At 39.4% G+C, this 20222-nt stretch overlaps 1 protein-coding gene across 9 annotated transcripts in view; it reads left to right on the forward strand.

Moving 5' to 3' along the window:
* The window catches only part of ATP11C (ATPase phospholipid transporting 11C (ATP11C blood group)), a 193379-nt gene that overhangs the window by 110097 nt on the left and 63060 nt on the right, over positions 1 to 20222 (forward strand). For all 9 annotated transcript variants that reach the window (XR_012026532.1, XR_012026533.1, XR_012026531.1 and 6 more), the window contains 7 exons: positions 10686 to 10814; positions 12612 to 12715; positions 14836 to 14886; positions 15840 to 15904; positions 16252 to 16333; positions 17245 to 17395; positions 18022 to 18219. Coding sequence is in view for 6 of the 9 variants with exons in the window: in XM_072817184.1 (XP_072673285.1) it covers positions 10686 to 10814; positions 12612 to 12715; positions 14836 to 14886; positions 15840 to 15904; positions 16252 to 16333; positions 17245 to 17395; positions 18022 to 18219 (780 nt within the window). In the remaining 3 variants the exon portion in view is untranslated. The remainder of the gene's footprint in view (positions 1 to 10685; positions 10815 to 12611; positions 12716 to 14835; positions 14887 to 15839; positions 15905 to 16251; positions 16334 to 17244; positions 17396 to 18021; positions 18220 to 20222) is intronic.

Genomic DNA, 20222 nt, shown 5'->3' on the forward strand with positions numbered 1-20222 from the left:
TCAGATATGTCTTCTACAAATATTTTATCCCAGTCTTAAAATACGATTTGGTTTTTTAAATTTCATTTTGCTATTGTGATCAAAAAGCATATTATTAAGTGGACCATCTTAACCATTGTTTTTAAAGTATAATCTCCATTTCATTTAGTTTTTTTTTTCTCCAGAGAACAGTTTTTCTTTAGTCCTTAGGGACCTAGCTCCTTATAGGGCCTTTGATGGAGGTGGTGGGGTAGCACCCACGGGTCTACATTGGGGTGAGGGTTGTGGTGTTGGGTCCTTCTGTGCTTCAGGAGAGCAATGCCCAACGTCCTTGCTGCCAGTGGTGCAGCCCGTGCAGTAATGTAGCCCACAGATAGCTTGGGATGCACACAGGCCTGGAAGACCTTCGCTTCAGAAATGCCTCTGATGGGGGCAGTCTCTAGGTCCGAATAATGAACTTCTTAATGGCCTTGTCCTTGGGCAGGTAGCTGCACAGTTGGTGCCATGAATAGACTGCACATGGCCACAGCCCTTTGTTATTCCTTCTTGGCCACTTTGAAAGTGGGGCCCCAAGAGAGCCCATCTTAACCATTTTTTAAAAAAGATTTTCTTTATTTTTTGTAAAGCTTTATTTATTTTTTGGGGGGAGTGGGTTGGGGAGGAGCGGAAGGAAAGAAACTTCAAGGAGACTCCCTACTAAGGACAGAGTCCAACAGTGGGGCTTGATCTCAGGACCCAATGAGATCATAACCTGAGCTCAAACCAAGAGTCAGAGGCTTAACTGAGCCATCCAGGTACCCCTAAGATTTTATTATTAAAATCTCTACACCCAGCGTGGGGCTCGAACTCAAAACCCCCCACATCAGGGCGACCTGGGTGGCTCAGCAGTTTAGTGCCGCCTTCAGCCCAGGGCCTGATCCTGGAGGCCCGGGATCGAGTCCCACGTTGGGCTCCCTGCATGGGGCCTGCTTCTCCCTCTGCCTGTGTCTCTCTCTCTCTCTGTCTCTCATGAATAAATAAAATCTTTAAACAACAACAACAACAACAACAAAACCCACATCAAGAGTCACGTGCTCCACTGACTAAGCCAACCAGGCCATTTTTAAGTGTACAATTCAGTAGTGTTAACTATATATTCACGTTGTTGTACAACAGATCTTTAGTATCTTTACATCTCGTAATACTAGAACTTCATACCCATTAAACATGAACTGCACCTGCCTGCAGCCCTTGGTAAACAAACACAGTTCTACTTTCTGTTTCTATGACTGACTGCTTTCGAGAAATACTTCCTATGAATGGGACCATACAGTATTATCCTTTTGTGACTGGCTTATTTCACTTAGCATAATGTTTTCAAGGTTCATCCATGTTGTAGCATATGACAGGAATTCTCCTCTTTTAAGACTATGTAATATATCCCATTTTATGTATATACTACATTTTCTTTATCATCTCATCTGTTGATGGACATTCGGGTCGCTTCCACCTCTTAGTATTGTAAATAATGCTGTGACAAACACAGGTGTACAAATAACTCTTTGAGATCTTGCTTTGAATTATGTTAAATAAATACCTTGAAATAAAATTTCTTAATCATATGGTAATTCTGTTTTTAATTTTTTGAGGAACCTGCATACTGTTTTCCATAATGGGTGTATCATTTTACCTTTGCACTTAAAGCACTTAGAGTGTACGAGGATTTCAACTTCTCATCCTCTTCAGCACTTTTTAGTTTCTATTCTTTTGATGGTGGCTATCTTAATGGCTGTGAAATACCTCATTGTGGTTTTGACTTGCATTTCCCAAATGATTAGAAGAAGCGTGGAACATCTTTTCCTGTGCTTTTTTGGCCATTTGTATCTTATTTGGAGAAATGTCTATTGAGATCCTTTGCCCACTTTTTAACTGAAGTATTTGTTGTTGAGTTGTAGAAGTTCCTTATATATTCTGGATATTAACTCTTTATCAGATATGATTTCTGATCCTATTTTCTCCCATTCCATAGGTTACCTTTTCATTCTGTTGATTGTTTCCTTTGGCAGAGTTTCTAAGTTTGATATATTCCCATTTCTTCTTCTTCGTCGTCGTCGTCTTCTTCTTCTTCTTCTTCTTCTTCTTTCTTTCTTCTTTCTTCTTTCTTCTTTCTTCTTCTCCTTCTCCTCCTTCTCCTCCTTCTCCTCCTTCTCCTCCTTCTCCTCCTTCTCCTCCTTCTTCTCCTTCTCCTTCTCCTTCTCCTTCTCCTTCTCCTTCTCCTTCTCCTTCTCCTCCTTCTCCTTCTCCTCCTCCTCCTCCTCCTTTTTTTTTTTTTTTTGTAGGCTCCACACCCAGCATGGAGCCTAACACATGGTCTAAACTCATGACTCTGAAATCAATACCTGAGCTAACACCAAGAGTTGGACATTTAACCAACTGAGCTACCCAAGCACACTGATATATTCCCATTTCTAATGTTGATTTTTTTTCTGGTACTTTTGGTCTATATCGAAGAAATCATTACTAAATCCAATATCCTGAAGCTTTTCCTTTATGTTCGTCTAGGAGCCTAAAAAGTTTAGACCTTACATTTAGGTCTTTTTTCCTACAATTTTCTTTATTTATTTGAAAGAGAGAACAAGCATGAGTGGGGGAGGAGCAGAGGGAGAAGTCGACTGAGCAGGGAGCCCACATGGGGCTTGATCCAAGGACCCCGAGATCATGACCTGAGCCACCCAGATGCCTGTTACATTTAGGTCTTTAATTCATTTTGAGTAATTTTTGTATGTGGTGTAAGGTAAGAACCGAACCTCATTGTTTGCATGTGAGTGTCCGGCTTTCCCAACACTATTTGTTGAAGAGACAGTCCTTTCCTGATTGCATAGTCTTGGTACCCTTGTTAAAATAATTTTGCCATATGTATGTGCAAGAGTTTATTTATAGGCTCCCCATTGATCTATAGATTTGTCTTTATGCCAGTACCATCCTGTCTTAATTACTGTTGCTTTGTAATACTTTTGCAATCTGAAAGTATGAAGACTCCTTAAGTTTATTTTTGCTTTTCAAGATTGTTTTGGCTATTTGGGGTTCCTTGAGATTCCATACGAATTTTAGGATTTTTTCTATGTCTGCAAATATGTCATTGGCGTGTTGATAGGAATTCTATTGAGTCTGCAGATCGCTTGAATGGTATAGGCACTTAAACAGTCTTAAGTCTTCGATTCATGAACATGAAATGGCTTTCCATTTATTTTTATTATCTTTGATTTCTTGTAGCAATGCTTTGTAGCTTTCTGTGTGCAAGTCTTTAACTTCTTTGGTTGTTTATGCCTAAGTATTTTATCTTTTTTGATGCTTTTGTAAATAGAGATTACTTTTTATTTTTATTTTTTATTTATTTTTTATTTTTTATTTTATTTATGATAGGCACACAGTGAGAGAGAGAGAGAGGCAGAGACACAGGCAGAGGGAGAAGCAGGCTCCACGCACCGGGTGCCCGATGTGGGATTCGATCCTGGGTCTCCAGGATCGCGCCCTGGGCCAAAGGCAGGCCCGCTGCGCCACCCAGGGATCCCTAGAGATTACTTTTTAAATTTTCTTTTGGGATGGTCTTTAAATTTTCTTTTGGGATGGTCGTTGTTGGTGTATAAAAATGTAACTGATTTTGAGTGTTGATTTTATATCCTGCAACTTTGCTGAATTCATTTATTAATTCTAACAGGTTTTTGTGTGTAAGACCTAGGGGTTTGGTTTTTTTAAAAGATTAATTTATTTATTCATGAGAGACACACAGAAAGAGGCAGAGGCAGAGGCAGAGGGAGAAGCAGGCTCCTCGCAGGGAGCCTGATGGGAGACCCTGGGATCATGCCCTGAGCTAAAGGCAGACACTCAACTGCTGAGCTACTCAGGAGTCCCGAATCTAGGTTTTTTTTTTTTTAATGTATAATAATATGTCATCTGCAAATCAGAATAATTTTACTGCTTTTCCAATTCGTATGCGCTTTTTTTTTTTTTTTAATTTTTATTTATTTATGATAGTCACACAGAGATAGAGAGAGAGAGGCAGAGACATAGGCAGAGGGAGAAGCAGGCTCCATGCACCGGGAGCCCGATGTGGGATTCGATCCCGGGTCTCCAGGATCGCGCCCTGGGCCAAAGGCAGGCGCCAAACCGCTGCGCCACCCAGGGATCCCTTTTTTTTTTTTTTTTTTTTTTTTTGTCTAATTGCTCTGGCTAGAACTTCCAGTATAATGTTGAATAGTCATGCTGGGAGTGGATATCCTTGCTTTGTTCCTGATACTAGAAGAAAAGCTTTCACTCTTTCCTCACTGAGTATGTTACCTGTGGCTTTTCACATATGGCTTTTTTTCTTTTGAGGTCATGTTTTTCTCTTTCTAGTTCATTGAGTGTTTTTATCATGAAAGGGTGTTGAATTTATGCCAAATGCTTTGCTTTTTTTTGCATTGACTAAGGTGATCATATAGCTTTTGTGTGTTGTTATGTGTTGCATTACATTGATTGATTTTTGTATGTATCTTTTCATTCCCATGGGTAAATCCCATATGGTCACAGTGTATGATCATTTTAATGTGCTGTTGGATTTGGTTGGGTAGTGTTTGTTCAGGAGTTTTCATCAATATTCATTGAAGATATTGTTCTGTAGTCTTTTATACTGTCTTTTCTTGGTAAAATGGTGTCAGTAATTCTGGCCTTACAGAACTAGTTTGTGTTCCCTCCTCTTCAATTCTTCAAAAAAGTTTGAGAAGAATTGGTGTTACTACTTCTTTAAATATTTGGCATAATTCTCCTATGAGGTCATCTAGCCCTAGAGGTTCTTTTGCTGGGGGGGGGGGGGGGGTTTGATTCCTGCTTCAGTCTCACTAGTTTTGGGTCTGTTGAGATTTTTTATATCTTTGTGATTTAGTTTTGGCAGGTTGTATGTTTCTAAGTACTTACCCATTTAGTCTAGGTTATCCTATTTGTTGGCATTTATTTGTAGTAGTCTGTTAAAATCCTTTTTTTTCTGTGGCATCAGATGTTAATGTCTTTTTTAGCTGTTTGAGTCTTTTTTCATAGTCTATCTAAGGATGTGTTGATCTTATTGATCTTCCAAGATACTATTTTTAAAGGAATATTTCTATATGAATACATATTAAAATATGAAAGGTAATAGAAATCAAATTGTCCAGAACAAGGGAAGAAGATAGGTTGGAACAGAAAGAGAAGAGGGTAGGTGAAGATACCATTCCTGAGTGGTTTCAGGGTTGTGATATGAAGTCATTAAAAAATGATACTGTCCTCCTAGTACTTTATCAAGTATTATCAGCGCCGAATTATTTATTAAACACTAGGAATTGGATATAAGTTCTCCATAACCACAGTGATAGGTAATTGTCTTGCATCTTCTTATAGTAATGAGAAAAAGGCTACAGGGTGGGAGAGTTACCTGAGATTGACATAGAATGTCTATCACCCTTCTTGCTTTTCTGCATTTCCTGCATTCCATAGGGGAAGACCCTCAACTAGAGTGGTTAGGATCTGAAGTTGCCAAACCGGTCTTAGAAATTACTCATAAGAACCAAATGTAGCCTAAAGAACCAAATGCAGCCTAAACGATTCATTACATTAAATCTATTGTTCCCAGGGCACTAAGTAAAATTGCGACGCAAGTAAATGTTCCCACATCTTTCCCTTTCTCTCGTTTCCTCTTTCTGATTTTGCTGTTACCCCCTATCCCTTCAGGAAGATAAGACCACCGCCCCCCCCCCCCATCTTCTATCTTTGTTCATTAGGCTTCTTTGCCTTGAGGCTGATCTCAGCCAGGTATAATCTTAATTAAATCAGTTGATGCTATTGTGTGAAATGCTGTTTGATTCGGCCCTTTCTGGAATATTTGTGTGTGGCAGGAAATGTCTATAAACCAAAAGTATCCAAATGTTTGATTTTGCTTGCCTGGGGAAGTGGGCAGACTATTGTTGAGTAAGAGAGTAACTTGGTGTGTATCCTCTGCAGTGGAAATTTTTTGAAGAGATTCAAAGCCAGGGAGTGACTTGCAGAAGAGGCCAAGAGCCTATATTAGGATGACAGTAGTAGATAACAATAATAAAAGTAGTTAACATTTATATATAATATTAATATGTCAGGCGTTCCCTTTCACATTCTATTAACCGATTTATTTATTTATTTATTTATTTTTAAAAATATTTTATTTATTTATTTATTCATGAGAGACACAGAGAGAAGGCAGAGACATAGGGAGAGGGAGAAGCAGGCTCCTCACAGGGAGCCTGATATGGAACTTGATCTTGGAACTTTGGGATCACACCCTGAGCCAAAGGCAGAGGCTCAACTGCTGAGCCACCAGGAGTCCCTCTATTAACTGATTTAATCCTTACTTTATAAGAGTCTTATGAAGTATGTACTCTCATTATTCCTTCTTTACAAATGATAAAACTGAGGCACAGGGAGATAAAGAAAGTTGTCCATGACCAGGAAGTGGAAAACCTAGGTTTGAAACAAGTTTTGGGGGGCATTCCGGGTGGCTCAGTGGTTTAGCGCCGCCTTCAGCCCAGGGTGTGATCCTGGAGTCCCTATGTGGAGCCTGCTTCCCTCTGCCTGTGTGTCTCTGCCCCTCTCTCTTTCTCTCTCATGAATAAATAAAATCTTAAAAAAAAAAAAAACAAGTTTGGGTGTAGAGTTCGTGCTCACAACCTGTCTCATGATTGAGATACATGGATATATGCAGGATATTTTTTGGAGGTAGAATCATCAGGACTTAGTGATGTATTGGATGCAGGGAGGGAGAAAAAGAGCAAAAGAGAATAAAGATAGTCTTGGTTTTCACCTGAGCAACTGGGTGAATTACATAGAACTATGAAACAAAATGCTGGCTATTAAGATGGAGAAGACTGGGAGAAGAATAGGTTTAGTGACAGATGTAGGAGTAAAAGGAATATAAAAAAATTCCATTTTAGCCATGTTAATTTTGAGATATCTGTTAGACATCCAGATGGAATTGTCAGGTCTGGAACTTAGAGATGTTTGAGTGAGCAGTCGAAATTTGGATTTTGTCAACACATAGATGGCCCATGAAGCCTATGGGACTGGATTGAATCCTAGCATATAGAGAAGAAAGCCTACAAACAGGACTTGAGGAATTCCAAGGTAAATGCACAGTTCTTTGTAAGGAAGAGAGTATGGGTTTGGTATTGGAAATATTGGAAGAGTTTCTTCAGGTTTTCTGATTGTTTCCTTTTTTTTTTTTTTTGATTGTTTCCTTTTTTATATCCAGTCTGCTGATAAACGCATTGAAGGACATCTTTATTTCTGATATTATGTTTTTCTTTTCTAACTTTTTCTTGTGCCTCTTTTGGTAGTTTCCATCTCTGCCCAAATTCCTCATCTACACATGTATGTTGTCTGCCTTTTGCACTAAATACTTTAATATCTTAACCATAGCTATTTTTATCTTTACATGCCTGTTTCATAATCCACAATCTCAACATTTCTGGGACTTATCCTGCTGACTCCTTTATATCTTGATGTTAGGTCATTTTTGTCTTGTGTTTTACGTGTATTGTATTTTTTTAAATTGAATTTTGGTCATTGTATGTAAATGCTAGAGACCAAAGTAAATAGTATTGATGATCTGAAATGGGCACACCTCTTTTATCAGCCCATTAATGTGAACATGAAGTCAGTCTAGTCGAGAGATGAGCTGGCTTTGTTTTTTTGTTGTAGCCATTGCTACTTTTGATACCCAGCTGGAAATTCCAATTCCAGGAGTGCTCAATTGCCATTGTCTCGGGCTTTGTGTAGGGCCTGGTTTGCCAGAGGGCCTTTCTCAGTATTCCCATTCCACTGTCTGCTTCCAGCAAGTCCTGTGTCCCTGAGCCTGTGGATGTGTCTCTCTGCCTTTTCTCTTCCACTATAACAATAGTAAATTGCTGTTTCTTACTGTTACTCATTGCCGGGCTCCTGGTAGGAACAGAGTGATTTCTTGGTTCTGCTGCTCCAGTGTCCGTATTAAGCAGGGCTTACGCACCTTTGCCTCAGGAGTGAGTACTTTGTCTCGATACTCCCGCCCCACCTCCATTGGCAGTTGAACTTTGCCTTTATTAGTGGTAGGGCCCCCATGTCCCTGGATTCTCTGTCCCATGCCCAGCAGCGGATGGTGTTTGTACGTCTCTTTAGCAGTGCTGAGGTTTTCCTAAGACAGGACCAGGGAGGGTTTCTTGCCTTTCTCCTAGACATAGACAGCTTTTGCCTCAAATGAGAGAAGGGTCCATGCATAATTCCGGCATATTCTGCCTCTCTGTATGGTCACAGCCTACATTCCTGACCCTGTGAGGGAAGGCTTTTGCAGGTCTCCTGCCCTTGTGTTTTCTCTTGAGCACCCAGTGGATGCCTGTAAGGAAGAAATGATGAGTGGTTATTATCTCTTCTCTCAGGTTTGCAGATCCAAAACTATCACATTAGCTCCTACCAAACCTTTAAGAATTGGTTCACAATCACATTGTTTTCTTCTCCTGCCCTTTGCTGGCAGTCATCTCTTGCTCCTGTGCTTTGTGAACTGTCAACCATCTCATTTCTCCTCCTCTCTCCTCAGAAGGACTTTTCAGCCTTTGAAATTCAGTTCACTTGGTTGCCTCGCAACCTCAGCTCTCTAATGAACTAAAAGAAAAAAAAAATCATAATTTTTGTAGATTATCGGGCTTTTTCTAATACTCATCATGAAGCGTGATGATGTTCTCTTACTACTTTTAACATGCTAAATTGAAACAGAGCCTAAGTTGAAGGTCTAAGTGGACCCTGTTGTCCCCTTCCTTTAAAAGCCCCGTCTACTTCCCCCTTGCCTTCAGGGGAAGGCTTTAACCCCCTGAGCCTAGCCTGCCAGCTCTCTGAGACCCGCCCTCTGTCCATCTCACCAGCCTTACCTTGCACTGCAGGTACAGGGACCTTTATAGTTCACATCTGAGCAAATCAGAAATGTCGTAGAATAAATGGTCTATTTGTGGTTTTTGTTTATTGGTGCCTAAGAATCATCTTCCAGCCTTTAATGAGTGTTTCCTCTGTCTAAGATGATTTAGGATTTTGTTATTTCTCTTCTGTGTATTTAATCATAGATTGTAGTTTTGTGTAAGCAACATAAGTGTTTATGTAAGTGAGGAAGGAAAGATCCAACAAGATATTATTTACAAATTAGTTCAGTTATTGATGCTGTTGCTCTTGGCTGCTGATTAAGATTGGCAAGAAAATCAAATTGTTCCCTAATAGGTCTTGAAATCCTCATTTTTATCTGCCAAATCCTATAGCAAATAGGAGACAGGTGTGTCATTTATTCAGCATTTCACAACCAAGTGTGTCCAGGTTGGTGTGCTGCTAGGTATTGACTCTCCCAAAGTGGGTTGTCCTCTGCCACGAGCAGCTCCCTCCCTTTATCGGAGATGCTGTATAAAACTGATACTTGTCATTTTCTATATGTGCCACAGTATAGAAAAGTTTGGGAAGCACTGAACTCTGGATGATTTCTTATATCCTTCCCCTGAACTATTATGACTATTCATAGGTTCAGACTAATGTAGTTGCAGTATATTTGTAATAATTATCAAATGATGAATATGTGCCAGGTACTTTGCTAACCACTTTATTACCTGTGTCCTCATTTCATGCTCAAACCAATCCTGTGAGGGAGTTGGAATCATCTGAGATGCTTACCCAAGCTCATACAGTGAAGTGGCAGAGCTGGAACATAAAGTCAGATTAAAAAGTCCTACTTTTTGGGGCACCTGGGTGGTTCTGTTAGTTAAGGGTCTGACCCTTGATGTTGGCTCAAGTCATGATCTTAGGGTCATGAGATCAAGCCCAGCCCAGAGTTGGGCTTCCACTGAGCATGGAGTCTGCTTGTCTTTCTCCCTCTCCTCTTCCCCGCCCCCCTCCACTTGTGCTCTCTCCCTCTCTGTCTCTCTCTCTCCAATAAATAAATAAAATCTTTTTAAAAAGTCCTGCCTCTTAATCTTTATGATTTATTCCCTACATTATTAAATTATCTGCACCAGAAATGGTTCATGATTTCTTCTCATGATTTTCCTATACTCGAGCTTTGGGTATTTTCTGATAGGAAATAGTTTCTCATGACTATATTAATGGGTTCTTCTGATAGCAGATTATTGGAAAGTGACCTATTTAAAAATTGTTTTTTTTTTTTGTCAAATGTTATGGGAAAAATAGATGCCTCTCCAGTTACCTAACCTTTTCCCGGCACTGAAGAGGGAACTGGCACCCAGCAATAATAGCTGTTAGCACATGGAAGGCAAAGCATATTGAAATATGTGTGATGCAGAGCAGGACAGTGGCTGCCCAGTGTTAAGGAAGTGCTCAGGTTGAGACATGCAGACTTTCTTGATTCGTTCATGAAGTGATAATGGTCATTATCTTATTGAACACAGTAGCATGAAAACCTCAGAGAGCAAACGAGTCCCTGGGTACTGAAGTCAGTTATTTGAAATTAAAGTTCAATAGTAAGGTAATCTGATTGCATCAATAAGTCCTTGTGACCTTAAGGAGGATTCTGAATGCTGAATAATACTCTTTCATCATCTTTCACGTGGCATAGGACGCTGAGAACCTAATAGCAGGAGAGGTCTTTTGCTACTCTTTTGGCTTTAGTATGAGATGTAATGAATGCTTTGTTTGGAATTAAAATATTTATGTTTTTCTCTCTATACTAGGTTGGTGATGTAGTAGAAGTACAGGCAGACGAAACCTTCCCCTGTGATCTTATTCTTCTATCATCCTGCACTAGTGATGGAACCTGTTATGTTACTACAGCCAGTCTTGATGGGGAATCCAATTGCAAGGTAATGGAAAGTAAACCTTGCCTAAACATTTTGAGCTCAGGATAGTTAATCATACAGTACTGCTTCCCACTGCCCCCAGTCTTTTTTTTTTTTCCTATTTGTGCAAGTTTTGTATTTGAAGGCAGCTTTTATGTAATTGTGTTTGAACTTCCGATCCAAGCAATTACTCAACTCTAGGGAAGAGGTTGGTGTTCGGTGAGGAAAATCCATGCCCCAGATAAAAGCCACTACATTTTTTGTAGCACTGCTTCATTTATTATTGACATACCCCATTTGATGTTTTATTTTGGCTTTTTAAAATGAATGTCATTAGAGGCTTAAACTATGGAACTATAAAAATAACTTACATGTACTCTGTTGATCTATTTTTATTTTGAAAGTGATGAATATTTTCTTTAAAAATGTCTATTCATGGCATATAGAAACTCTACCTTGGAGTAGTTTGATTGCTTTTTTTTAAAAAAAAAAACCTTAGGGTTTTATTTGGCAAATGTTTGTTTCATTGCAACTGGGAAGAATTATAAATGAGCTAAAGTGAGTTTGCTCATATTGGAGGATAACTTACTTCCGTGGTACTTTCTAGCAGTTAGTTCTTGGCCCTTGTCCAGAGCTCCACAGGGCATGGAGATGCATCCTCTATATGCAGTCTTTAAGGAAGGGCACTAATGTGCTCACCTCTATGTGTATCCTTGAGGGCTTTTCTCTGCTTGTTAATTCCATCTGGAGTCGAGAACCAGGAATCAGTATGTGAAACAGGAACTGAAATGCCTGTTGGATGACTAATTCTGTACTTCAAGGGCATGGTGATGAACTAGTGCACTTAAACTGTTCAAAAACAAAGTTAAATTTGAGGAAATGTCAAGATAAAAATCAAGAAATCTACCTAAAGATTCCCTAATAAGGAAGAAAAGTTGTTTAAAGGAAGAAAGCCTTTAAGTGATTTCTTTTTTCAGTTAAGTTGATCTGATCAAATCCACTAAAAGTACATAGGTCTTCAGAATCAGGGGATAGTTTTAAATATAGCTCAGGCAGTTCCGTAATATTCCCAAAAGAGCATGCAACATCTTTCCCTTCTGCGTAAGTGGTACAGTCTTGGAGTCTGTGTTAGCCCTCTTTTGATAATTTATAAATGGGTTTATTGGAATCTGCCTTGAGTTCCGAGTAAATCAAGTGCATGGTATACTCTAGTATTCTTTCTGACTAAAGCAAGACACATCCTATCACTGTTCTTCATATGAAATGTAACGTCTTTGAGGATTTTTTTAGATCATTTTTTGATCATTTTTAAGATCACTAATTATGCTATTTGTGTAATGAAACTAATGAATTTTTTCTTCCTATTGGCAAAATGTTAGGCTTCTTATGACACAGAGGGTTACTAATGCTCAATTCATATGTTTACATTGATATCACCATAGTCTATGGTGAACAAAATAATAGGTCTCAGTTCTATAAATAGAAGAAAAAGTAAATGGATTAAATTTTTCATTGGGTTTTCAGTTAAGGATATGCATGCTACAAATGGAATTCTCTCTGCTGTCACTATCAGGAAAAGCTTTTAGTTTTTTCATTATCTTTGAATCCCTTTGCAGCAGGGTTATCTTTCTAATTATTTGTAATATATTTGAGGAATAATAATACCGTAAAATTTAGTTAGTGGGAAATGTGCATCAATATTTGTATTATGCTGCCAGAGCCTCTTACCAAAACATACTGTGTTCCTGGAATAAGGTGGGTGTACAATTATGAAAAGAATCACTTTTTCTTGTTTTTGCTTTTTCTTCTGCTTTCATCTAGACACATTATGCAGTACGTGATACCATTGCACTACATACAGCCGAATCCATTGATACCCTCCGAGCAGCAATTGAATGTGAGCAGCCTCAACCTGACCTCTACAAGTAAGAATCACCTGGTTTCGTTTTACAGCTGTCTAATAGTCTGTTGACTCTGCTTCTCCTTGCCACCAGTATTGCAAAGAAACACCCACCACTTAGCAGCCCTCCTTCATTCGTGTTTTTATGAGCTGTTCTTCCCTTCTGGCGGGGAAATGAATCAAATCAGCCTTGTTCACTACCAGCCTAAGATAAATCACTGTAGGTCCAGACACCTTACTTATGATTTTTCTTTTATTTTTGTTATTTGTAAACATAACCATCTATCAAATTTTAAGGTTGTTATCCCATAAGGCTGATCTATCAGATTCATGCATTAATCAGAGTTCATTAAGACAAAAATAAACCACTGTATCATCCCACATGAGGATGAGGATATGAGAGAGAGGAAGGGGATATGGGGGCCATGCACTATCCTTTTTTATGATGATCATGATGAACTGAGTATTGCAAATAGGCTGGTTTTTTGTCTACAGTAAACAGTTAAGTGAGGGAGCCATGAAATTATGTAATTTCCTCTATTTTACTATACTTAGGCTTTCTGGAGTAGATTTGCTGATTAACAGTCATTGTGGGTTGTCAAAAATTTGGCATTTGATTTTTAAGACTGGTTAGTTTGGTTGATTAGAGCATGCTGTTAATGAGGGTAGAGTAACAAGTTTTATCCCCGCGTGGGCCAATTAATCTCATTCTATGCCCTGTTACAGATGGCATCAATTACCCATGCCAGGCATCTTGTTAATGAATACTGTTGGTCATAACGGGAGACCAAATGGTTGGATGTGGCTTAACACCAACGCACAGTAGTGGAAAAACAAAGTGTTTGTTCCTACTATGAGAACAATGCCTTCCCTGCTTCCCATCATTCCTCTTTTCTTCCTTCTGTATCCACCTTGATAGTAGGAAGTGGGACCATAAAACAGCTGTTCCTGCCTTCAAGGAGCTCAGAGTTTGCAAGGCAGTTAAAATATTTATTAGAGCTAGGCTAATAGAATAAAAGGCCCATGGAATCACAGAAAAAGGAGTGACTAATTCTGCCCATGTTAGAGCCTAATATACATTTTTGCATGTTTATATGGCAACTCCTACATTTTTCAAAGGGGAGTTTTAGGGCAAGGAAGGTTATTCCTGATTTCTCTGGACTAGATTGAGTGCCCTTGCTTCGTGTCTTCAGAATACCTGTACTTCTACCACCCTCATGGTGACACTGTACTTGCCTGTTAACCTGTTTGCCTTTAGTGGAAGGAATATATCTTTCTGGCTTACTAATGTGTCTCCAGCACCTACCACAGTACTGGCACAATGGAGATTATGTGGTGATTAAATGAGCAGATCATCATACTTAATGTATCTAATAATAATGGTTCAGCTTTTCTGAAAAACAATGATAATGCAAATTATAAAATACTCACAACTCTCTTGTTAAGGAAAGTTAGGCCTTTTTGCCGCATTTTTGAGAAACACAGATTATCATGTGCCCAGCCATATTAAGTGATCAGATCAAGCTCAGTATTGAGACCAGCTGAAAGACACAGGCTGGAAATTTCCAAAATGGCAATCAAATGTTTGCTTTCTAAGACTAATGCGGTGGTTCTCAAAGGGTGATTTTGGGTCAACAGCAGCATCCACTGGGAACTTGTTGGAAATGCAAATTCTCACTTGAACCATAAGCTTGGGGATGGGGCTCAGAAACCCCCAGTTTAATAAGCACTCCAGCAAGTCTGATGCATATACAAGTGAAAGAACCACTGAACCTAAGGGTTTTGAAAGTAGTGTTTTAGCACCAGAAACCTTTCTTCATATGAATCTAAAATAGAGGTTAATTATTTATATAACATATACATGAACAGTGATGTTGTGTGCATGCACAATGCCCACTAGAGTTTAAAAATCGATTGAAAATTTTTATTTCTTATAATCCATAATATTATTTTAAAAATCATATGAAAATGTCATGCCTCTTCAGCATAACTCTCCTCCCCCCTTCAGAAACATAATGGCTTTTTGTAGTTCATTCGGTCTTAAATCTTTGATATGATTTGTATTTTGATTCATTCCCATTTTTGTGGCATATAGATTTTACCTTGATAAGGAAGACACATTTGCCATTATGTTCTGTTTTGCAGGTTTGTTGGGCGAATCAGTATCTATAGTAATAGTCTGGAGGCCGATGCCAGGTTAGTTTGTTGTTCCTTCAATCTGCCCTTTCCTGGAGGAGGCGGGTATATGTCCCTTTAAAGCCCATTAAATACCCCAGTACTGTTCTTTATAGAAAGGGATGTAAAGGTTAATAAACCTGGATTAACTATCAGATAACTAGCCGGTATCCCAGTAGTGAGTCTTAAGTAACTAACCTTGGGATTGATAGGGCCTCTGAGTGTGGATGGAAGTGATGCTGAGGGTTTCCAGAATCACAGCGCTCCAGGCACTTGGGCTCATGCTCCCAGATCTGTTCTGGGCTCTGTGCTCTTTGGTCCTGGTTGTACAGTGACAGACTCTACTGGAAGCATACCTGGAGAACGGTGGCTAATGGAGAGTAATTGAGGGCTAAGGTGGTAGAGTGAAAGCTGAGAGAATTACCTAGACTGAAGTAAAATGAAAAGCTAATCATTTATAATAAAGCAATTTATATAAAAAGGGATGTTTTCTTCCCTCTTCTATCATCCAGTTAATTACCTCGATTTTCCCACTTGCCCTTTATAGCCATGCTCAAAAGGAATTTAAATGCCAGATGCCCAATGACTGCCCAAAAGATGGGTTTACTCTCTCTAAATATGTCAGTGTGGCTTTCCCACCTTGACGGTTGCTTTCCCAGTCTTTTATTTGTCACCTTTTCTTCCTGTTTCTCACTCTCTGGGACTCAGAATCCTTTTCTCTCTGTGTGCACCTCGTTACCTCTGTGTGTTGCTGGCTGCTCCCGTGCTCTGCTTTCCATCTGTGCTGTACCCTCAAGTCGATTCAGAGGGAAAGCTCTTTCAGCTCATCCTGTGGAGGAAGCATAGGATAGAAGTGGAAAGATACATTCTGAACCCCTGGGAGATAGATGTGTTAGGGCAAAATAGATCCCCAGAGTTGATGATGCTGTATTTATTGGGCTGTTTGGATAAGCTGTGTTCATTTTTTTATTTAGGTCTTTGGGACCTGAAAATCTCTTGTTGAAAGGAGCTACACTAAAAAATACAAAGAAGATATATGGTGAACCATTTTTAAGATTTATTTATCAGAAATATGCTTTGTAAAGCCTGTGCATAAATAGTGCATGTTAAAAATTGGACATTGCAGATAACTGCCACTCAGTCTAAGCCTATTTTTAGGTGGTAGGCATTTATAAGATGGTAAACAAGCTTACTTTAAGTATGACAAATATAGTATGTAGAATTAAAATGATCTTATAAATGATAAGTCTAGTCACCTGGTGACTAGACTAAGGTTTAGAATACCTACTTCTATAGATGGAAAAAATGAATAGATCCAACTTGCTGGGGAGGTGGTTGGCAGTCAGACTTGTAACCTAGTTTTCATTGTATTCTTTTATTCCTTAGGAGTTGCTGTTTACACTGGGATGGAAACCAAAATGGCTCTGAACTACCAAGGGAAATCTCAGAAACGTTCTGCTGTTGAAAAGTTAGCATGCACCACAATTTTTTTAGTAGGGATTGAACTGTGAAATAGTTACTTTTTAGTAATTCCGAATAACAGCCAGCACAAAAAACAACATCAATTATAATAGCAGCTACCACACTGAGCACTTTTTATGTTCCAGAATTGTGCTCAGTGATTTGTATGTCTGGTTTGGTTTAATCCTCTGAGCAGCTCCGCAGAGTAATTCGTATTAGCCTGTCTGCTTCACAGATGAAGAAATGGTCTCCGAGATAAGTGACTTACCTAAGCTTGTGTCGCTATTCAGGGGCAAAGTTTAGTTGAAATATAAATTTATTCCCTTTTGCTGCTGGATAATGGTTTGGGTTCCTCTGGTGGCTGTGTGTAAGGAAGTTCAACAACATAGATAATAGTCTCCTGCTAGATCTAGCCAATTGCTATGGCATGGACCTCACTGTGTTGTTACCATGGATATCCATGTGTCAGTGACAGCCTTTCAGATTCAAAGAATCCATACTAGATTTGAGGATTTCACATTTGCTCCCCCACCCTCTACTGCAAACCCTTAGGATTTCGGGAAATGGAAACAACCTACTCTTTCTGTAAGGGTTGAGGTGTAGGTACTGTGTATGCATGTGTGTTTCCAGTCGCTTTTTGGGAGCCTTATTATTTTAAAAGAAAGTGTGTGAAGCTAGTCAGCCCCTGCACTTTGGGGAGCATTGGTGACCAACAAACAAGTCAGGGCTAGCTTTTCTATTTCACCACCTGAGAATAATGCTTCTGCAGTGATAACTGAGGTTCATACATACAGGCTTGTGCTGTGGTTACACATTGTACACAGGAGAAGCTTGAGGAAACTGAACAGTTTAATTTATACGTGGTTGATATTTTAAATAATTGTATAGCTTTTAAATCCACAATATCCTATTTTTCAGATCCATTAATGCCTTCCTGATCGTGTATTTATTTATCTTACTGACCAAAGCTGCAGTATGCACTACTCTAAAGTATGTTTGGCAAAGTACTCCCTATAATGATGAACCGTGGTATAATCAAAAGACTCAAAAAGAGCGGGAAACTTTGAAGGTAATCCGTTTTATGCCGAAACTTTTAACTCTTGTTAAAAATTTTAACTAGCATTTTGTGACCAAGGCCACCCTTAATTGAAATGTTGCTCTGATAATGATACCTTTTGCTAACTTCCTGGTTTTCTCTTGGTTGTATGGTAGCCCTAAGCTATTAGATACATAAGAAGTTTTATAGTATTTTTTTTCTTTTACTTTAGGCACCTGTGCTTATTTTTAGCTCTTTAGTTAAGAGTTTTAAACAACTGAGCAAGAATCACTGACACATGACTGTATATGAGCTTGTGATACATCATGATAGGAACATAAAAAATATGTTCAGGTGCCTACATAGAAACTTTGATCCTACATTCATATTGGGAGAGGGCAGAGAATTTAAGGAAGTGAAAACGTGTTAAGTCAGAAGGTACTTTACTGAAGAATAATGATAAAATTGAGGGTATTTTTAAATGTTCTTTTCATGTACTGTGATAAGAATTTTGGCCAACGGTATAATATCATTAGGAAGTTTTCTTTGTAGCAACAGCAGTGCTTTTGGCATTGAAATTAAAAAAGTTAATTCTTTATTTTGTTCTTGTTTGATAGAACTGTGCATCTAATCAGCATGAACTATTTCTTTTGTTTCAGGTTTTGAAAATGTTCACTGACTTCCTGTCGTTTATGGTTCTGTTCAACTTTATTATTCCTGTATCCATGTATGTCACAGTAGAAATGCAGAAATTCTTGGGCTCCTTCTTCATTTCATGGGATAAGGACTTTTATGATGAAGAAATTCGTGAAGGAGCCCTGGTTAACACATCAGACCTTAATGAAGAACTTGGTCAGGTTAGAATGCATTTTTACTTAAGTTAATATAATGAAAGTATCTCTTCTTGTACTCTGGATTACCAATTTATGTGAAAATTTCACATTTGGAAATGGGATTCAGGGGTGCCTGGGTGGGTCAGTCAGTTAAGTGCTAGCCTTTGGCTTGGGTCCTGGGATTGAGCCACACGTCGGGCTCCCTGCTCAGCGTGAAGCTTGCTTCTCCCTCTGCCTCTGCCTCTCCCCCAGCTTATGCTCTTGCTCACTCTGTCAAAGAAATGGAAAAAATCTAAAAAAAAAATGTGATTCAAATATTCCTTTATGCAGGCGTGTAATGAAGACAAGCAATGTTCTCATAGCTGAAACATTAATTATTTTGCTGACATTTTTGAGGAGTATCCCGATATATATTCAATTAAATGTTACAGAAATTTTCTTTAAAACTCACCTGGCGATGTAGTTAGATTATAGTTGTTTTTTTTTTTTAAAGCTTTTATTCACTTATTCATGAAACACAGAAAGAGAGAGAGAGAGAGAGAGAGAGAGAGAGAGAGAGAGGCAGAGACACAGGCAGAGGGAGAAGCAGACTCCATGCAGGGAGCCCGCCATGGGACTCGATCCCAGGCCTCCAGGATCAGGCCCTGGGCCGAACGAAGGTGGCGCTAAACCACTGAGCCACCCAGGCTGCCCAGATTATAGGTTATTGCTTTGGAACACATACATATAGTTATTAGTCTCCATCACCATCTGTTACCATTTGGTGCTAGATGATGGGGTAATAAATAAAACTATTTTATAAGTGCATTTTGTTCCATAAACAAATTTGACCAGAGTTGTCCTATTGACATTTTCTTGGTACATTTCTGATCAGACAGGAGACGTTCCTAGTAAAAGCAGGGTTGTTTATTCGAGGGCAGGAATCTAAACGAAGGCACAGTGTCAGGGCATGTACTCCTGAAAATGCTTTTTTGCTTCATAATACCAGTGCAGCCCGGCTGTGGCCTCATTTCTAACCCAGGTGCGTTTGTTTTGCAGTGCAGTGCAGTCTTGCTGTAATTCTTCACATGATGACTTACCGGTATTGAGAAAGTTTCTCCCTTTGTCTGAATTTACTGTGTGTCGTGTAATGATCTTCACAAGCTGAGGGAATTTCTTGGCTCTCCTTTAATTCTCATGGTATTTAGAATGTCAAGGCTGTGGAAATGTCATTTCTATGACTGGGAGATGCAAATGCAGTGAATGGAACTGTGCGGCTGGACCAGGGCCTCACACTTGTCTGAAATGGTGCCGAGTTGCATCTACGCCTCACAACTGTCTTCCTGAATGTAGCCCCCTGCCCCACTGCCCTCACTCCTTCTGTTCTTTACCCAGTCTTGCCTGGACCCAGGCACCATCTTAACAAGTACAGTTACAAGGGTGAAAGGACACTCCAGATATCATTTTGTGGAGACCTGACTGCAGGACTCCAGCATCCCAGACTGTGGAATCTGCATCCCACAGAGATACTGAGTCACTGAGGATAGAATAAGACATGAATGAACAAATGCTTTTTCCCTTAGATATTGTTCCCAGAAGATTCTTTTGAAGGTGACTTCAGCTGCCGCAGCTCACCTTACTTACCCTTTTGAAACCAGAGGTTTTTATCCAGGAACAGAACTGTCTGAATAGAAGGACTTGAGTCCCAATAAAAATAGCCATCTGCGACATTGTTGCATGAAAACAAAAACTGAGTTACAAGCCCCCTCTGGTGAACTTTCCCAGGTGATTTAGTTGAGGAAATCTTGCCTATTCTTAGATCCAATGCTTGGCTCTTGGATTCACCTACCAAGGGATGAACGTGGCAATAGCCCCAGGACACTGCAGATAGAATGGCCGTCATTCTGCATGTGGCTCCTAATGCTCAGTAGAGACAGGCGGGATATCCGGGCCAGGTGCCACTAAATGAGATGCTTTTGTCTTTCAGGTCCCCACCTCGGCAAATTCCATGTCACCTATAGGAATGTAATCTTGTTTCTATCATCCAG

Source organism: Canis lupus, chromosome X, assembly GCF_048164855.1.
Source record: "Canis lupus baileyi chromosome X, mCanLup2.hap1, whole genome shotgun sequence".
Lineage (NCBI taxonomy): Eukaryota > Metazoa > Chordata > Mammalia > Carnivora > Canidae > Canis > Canis lupus.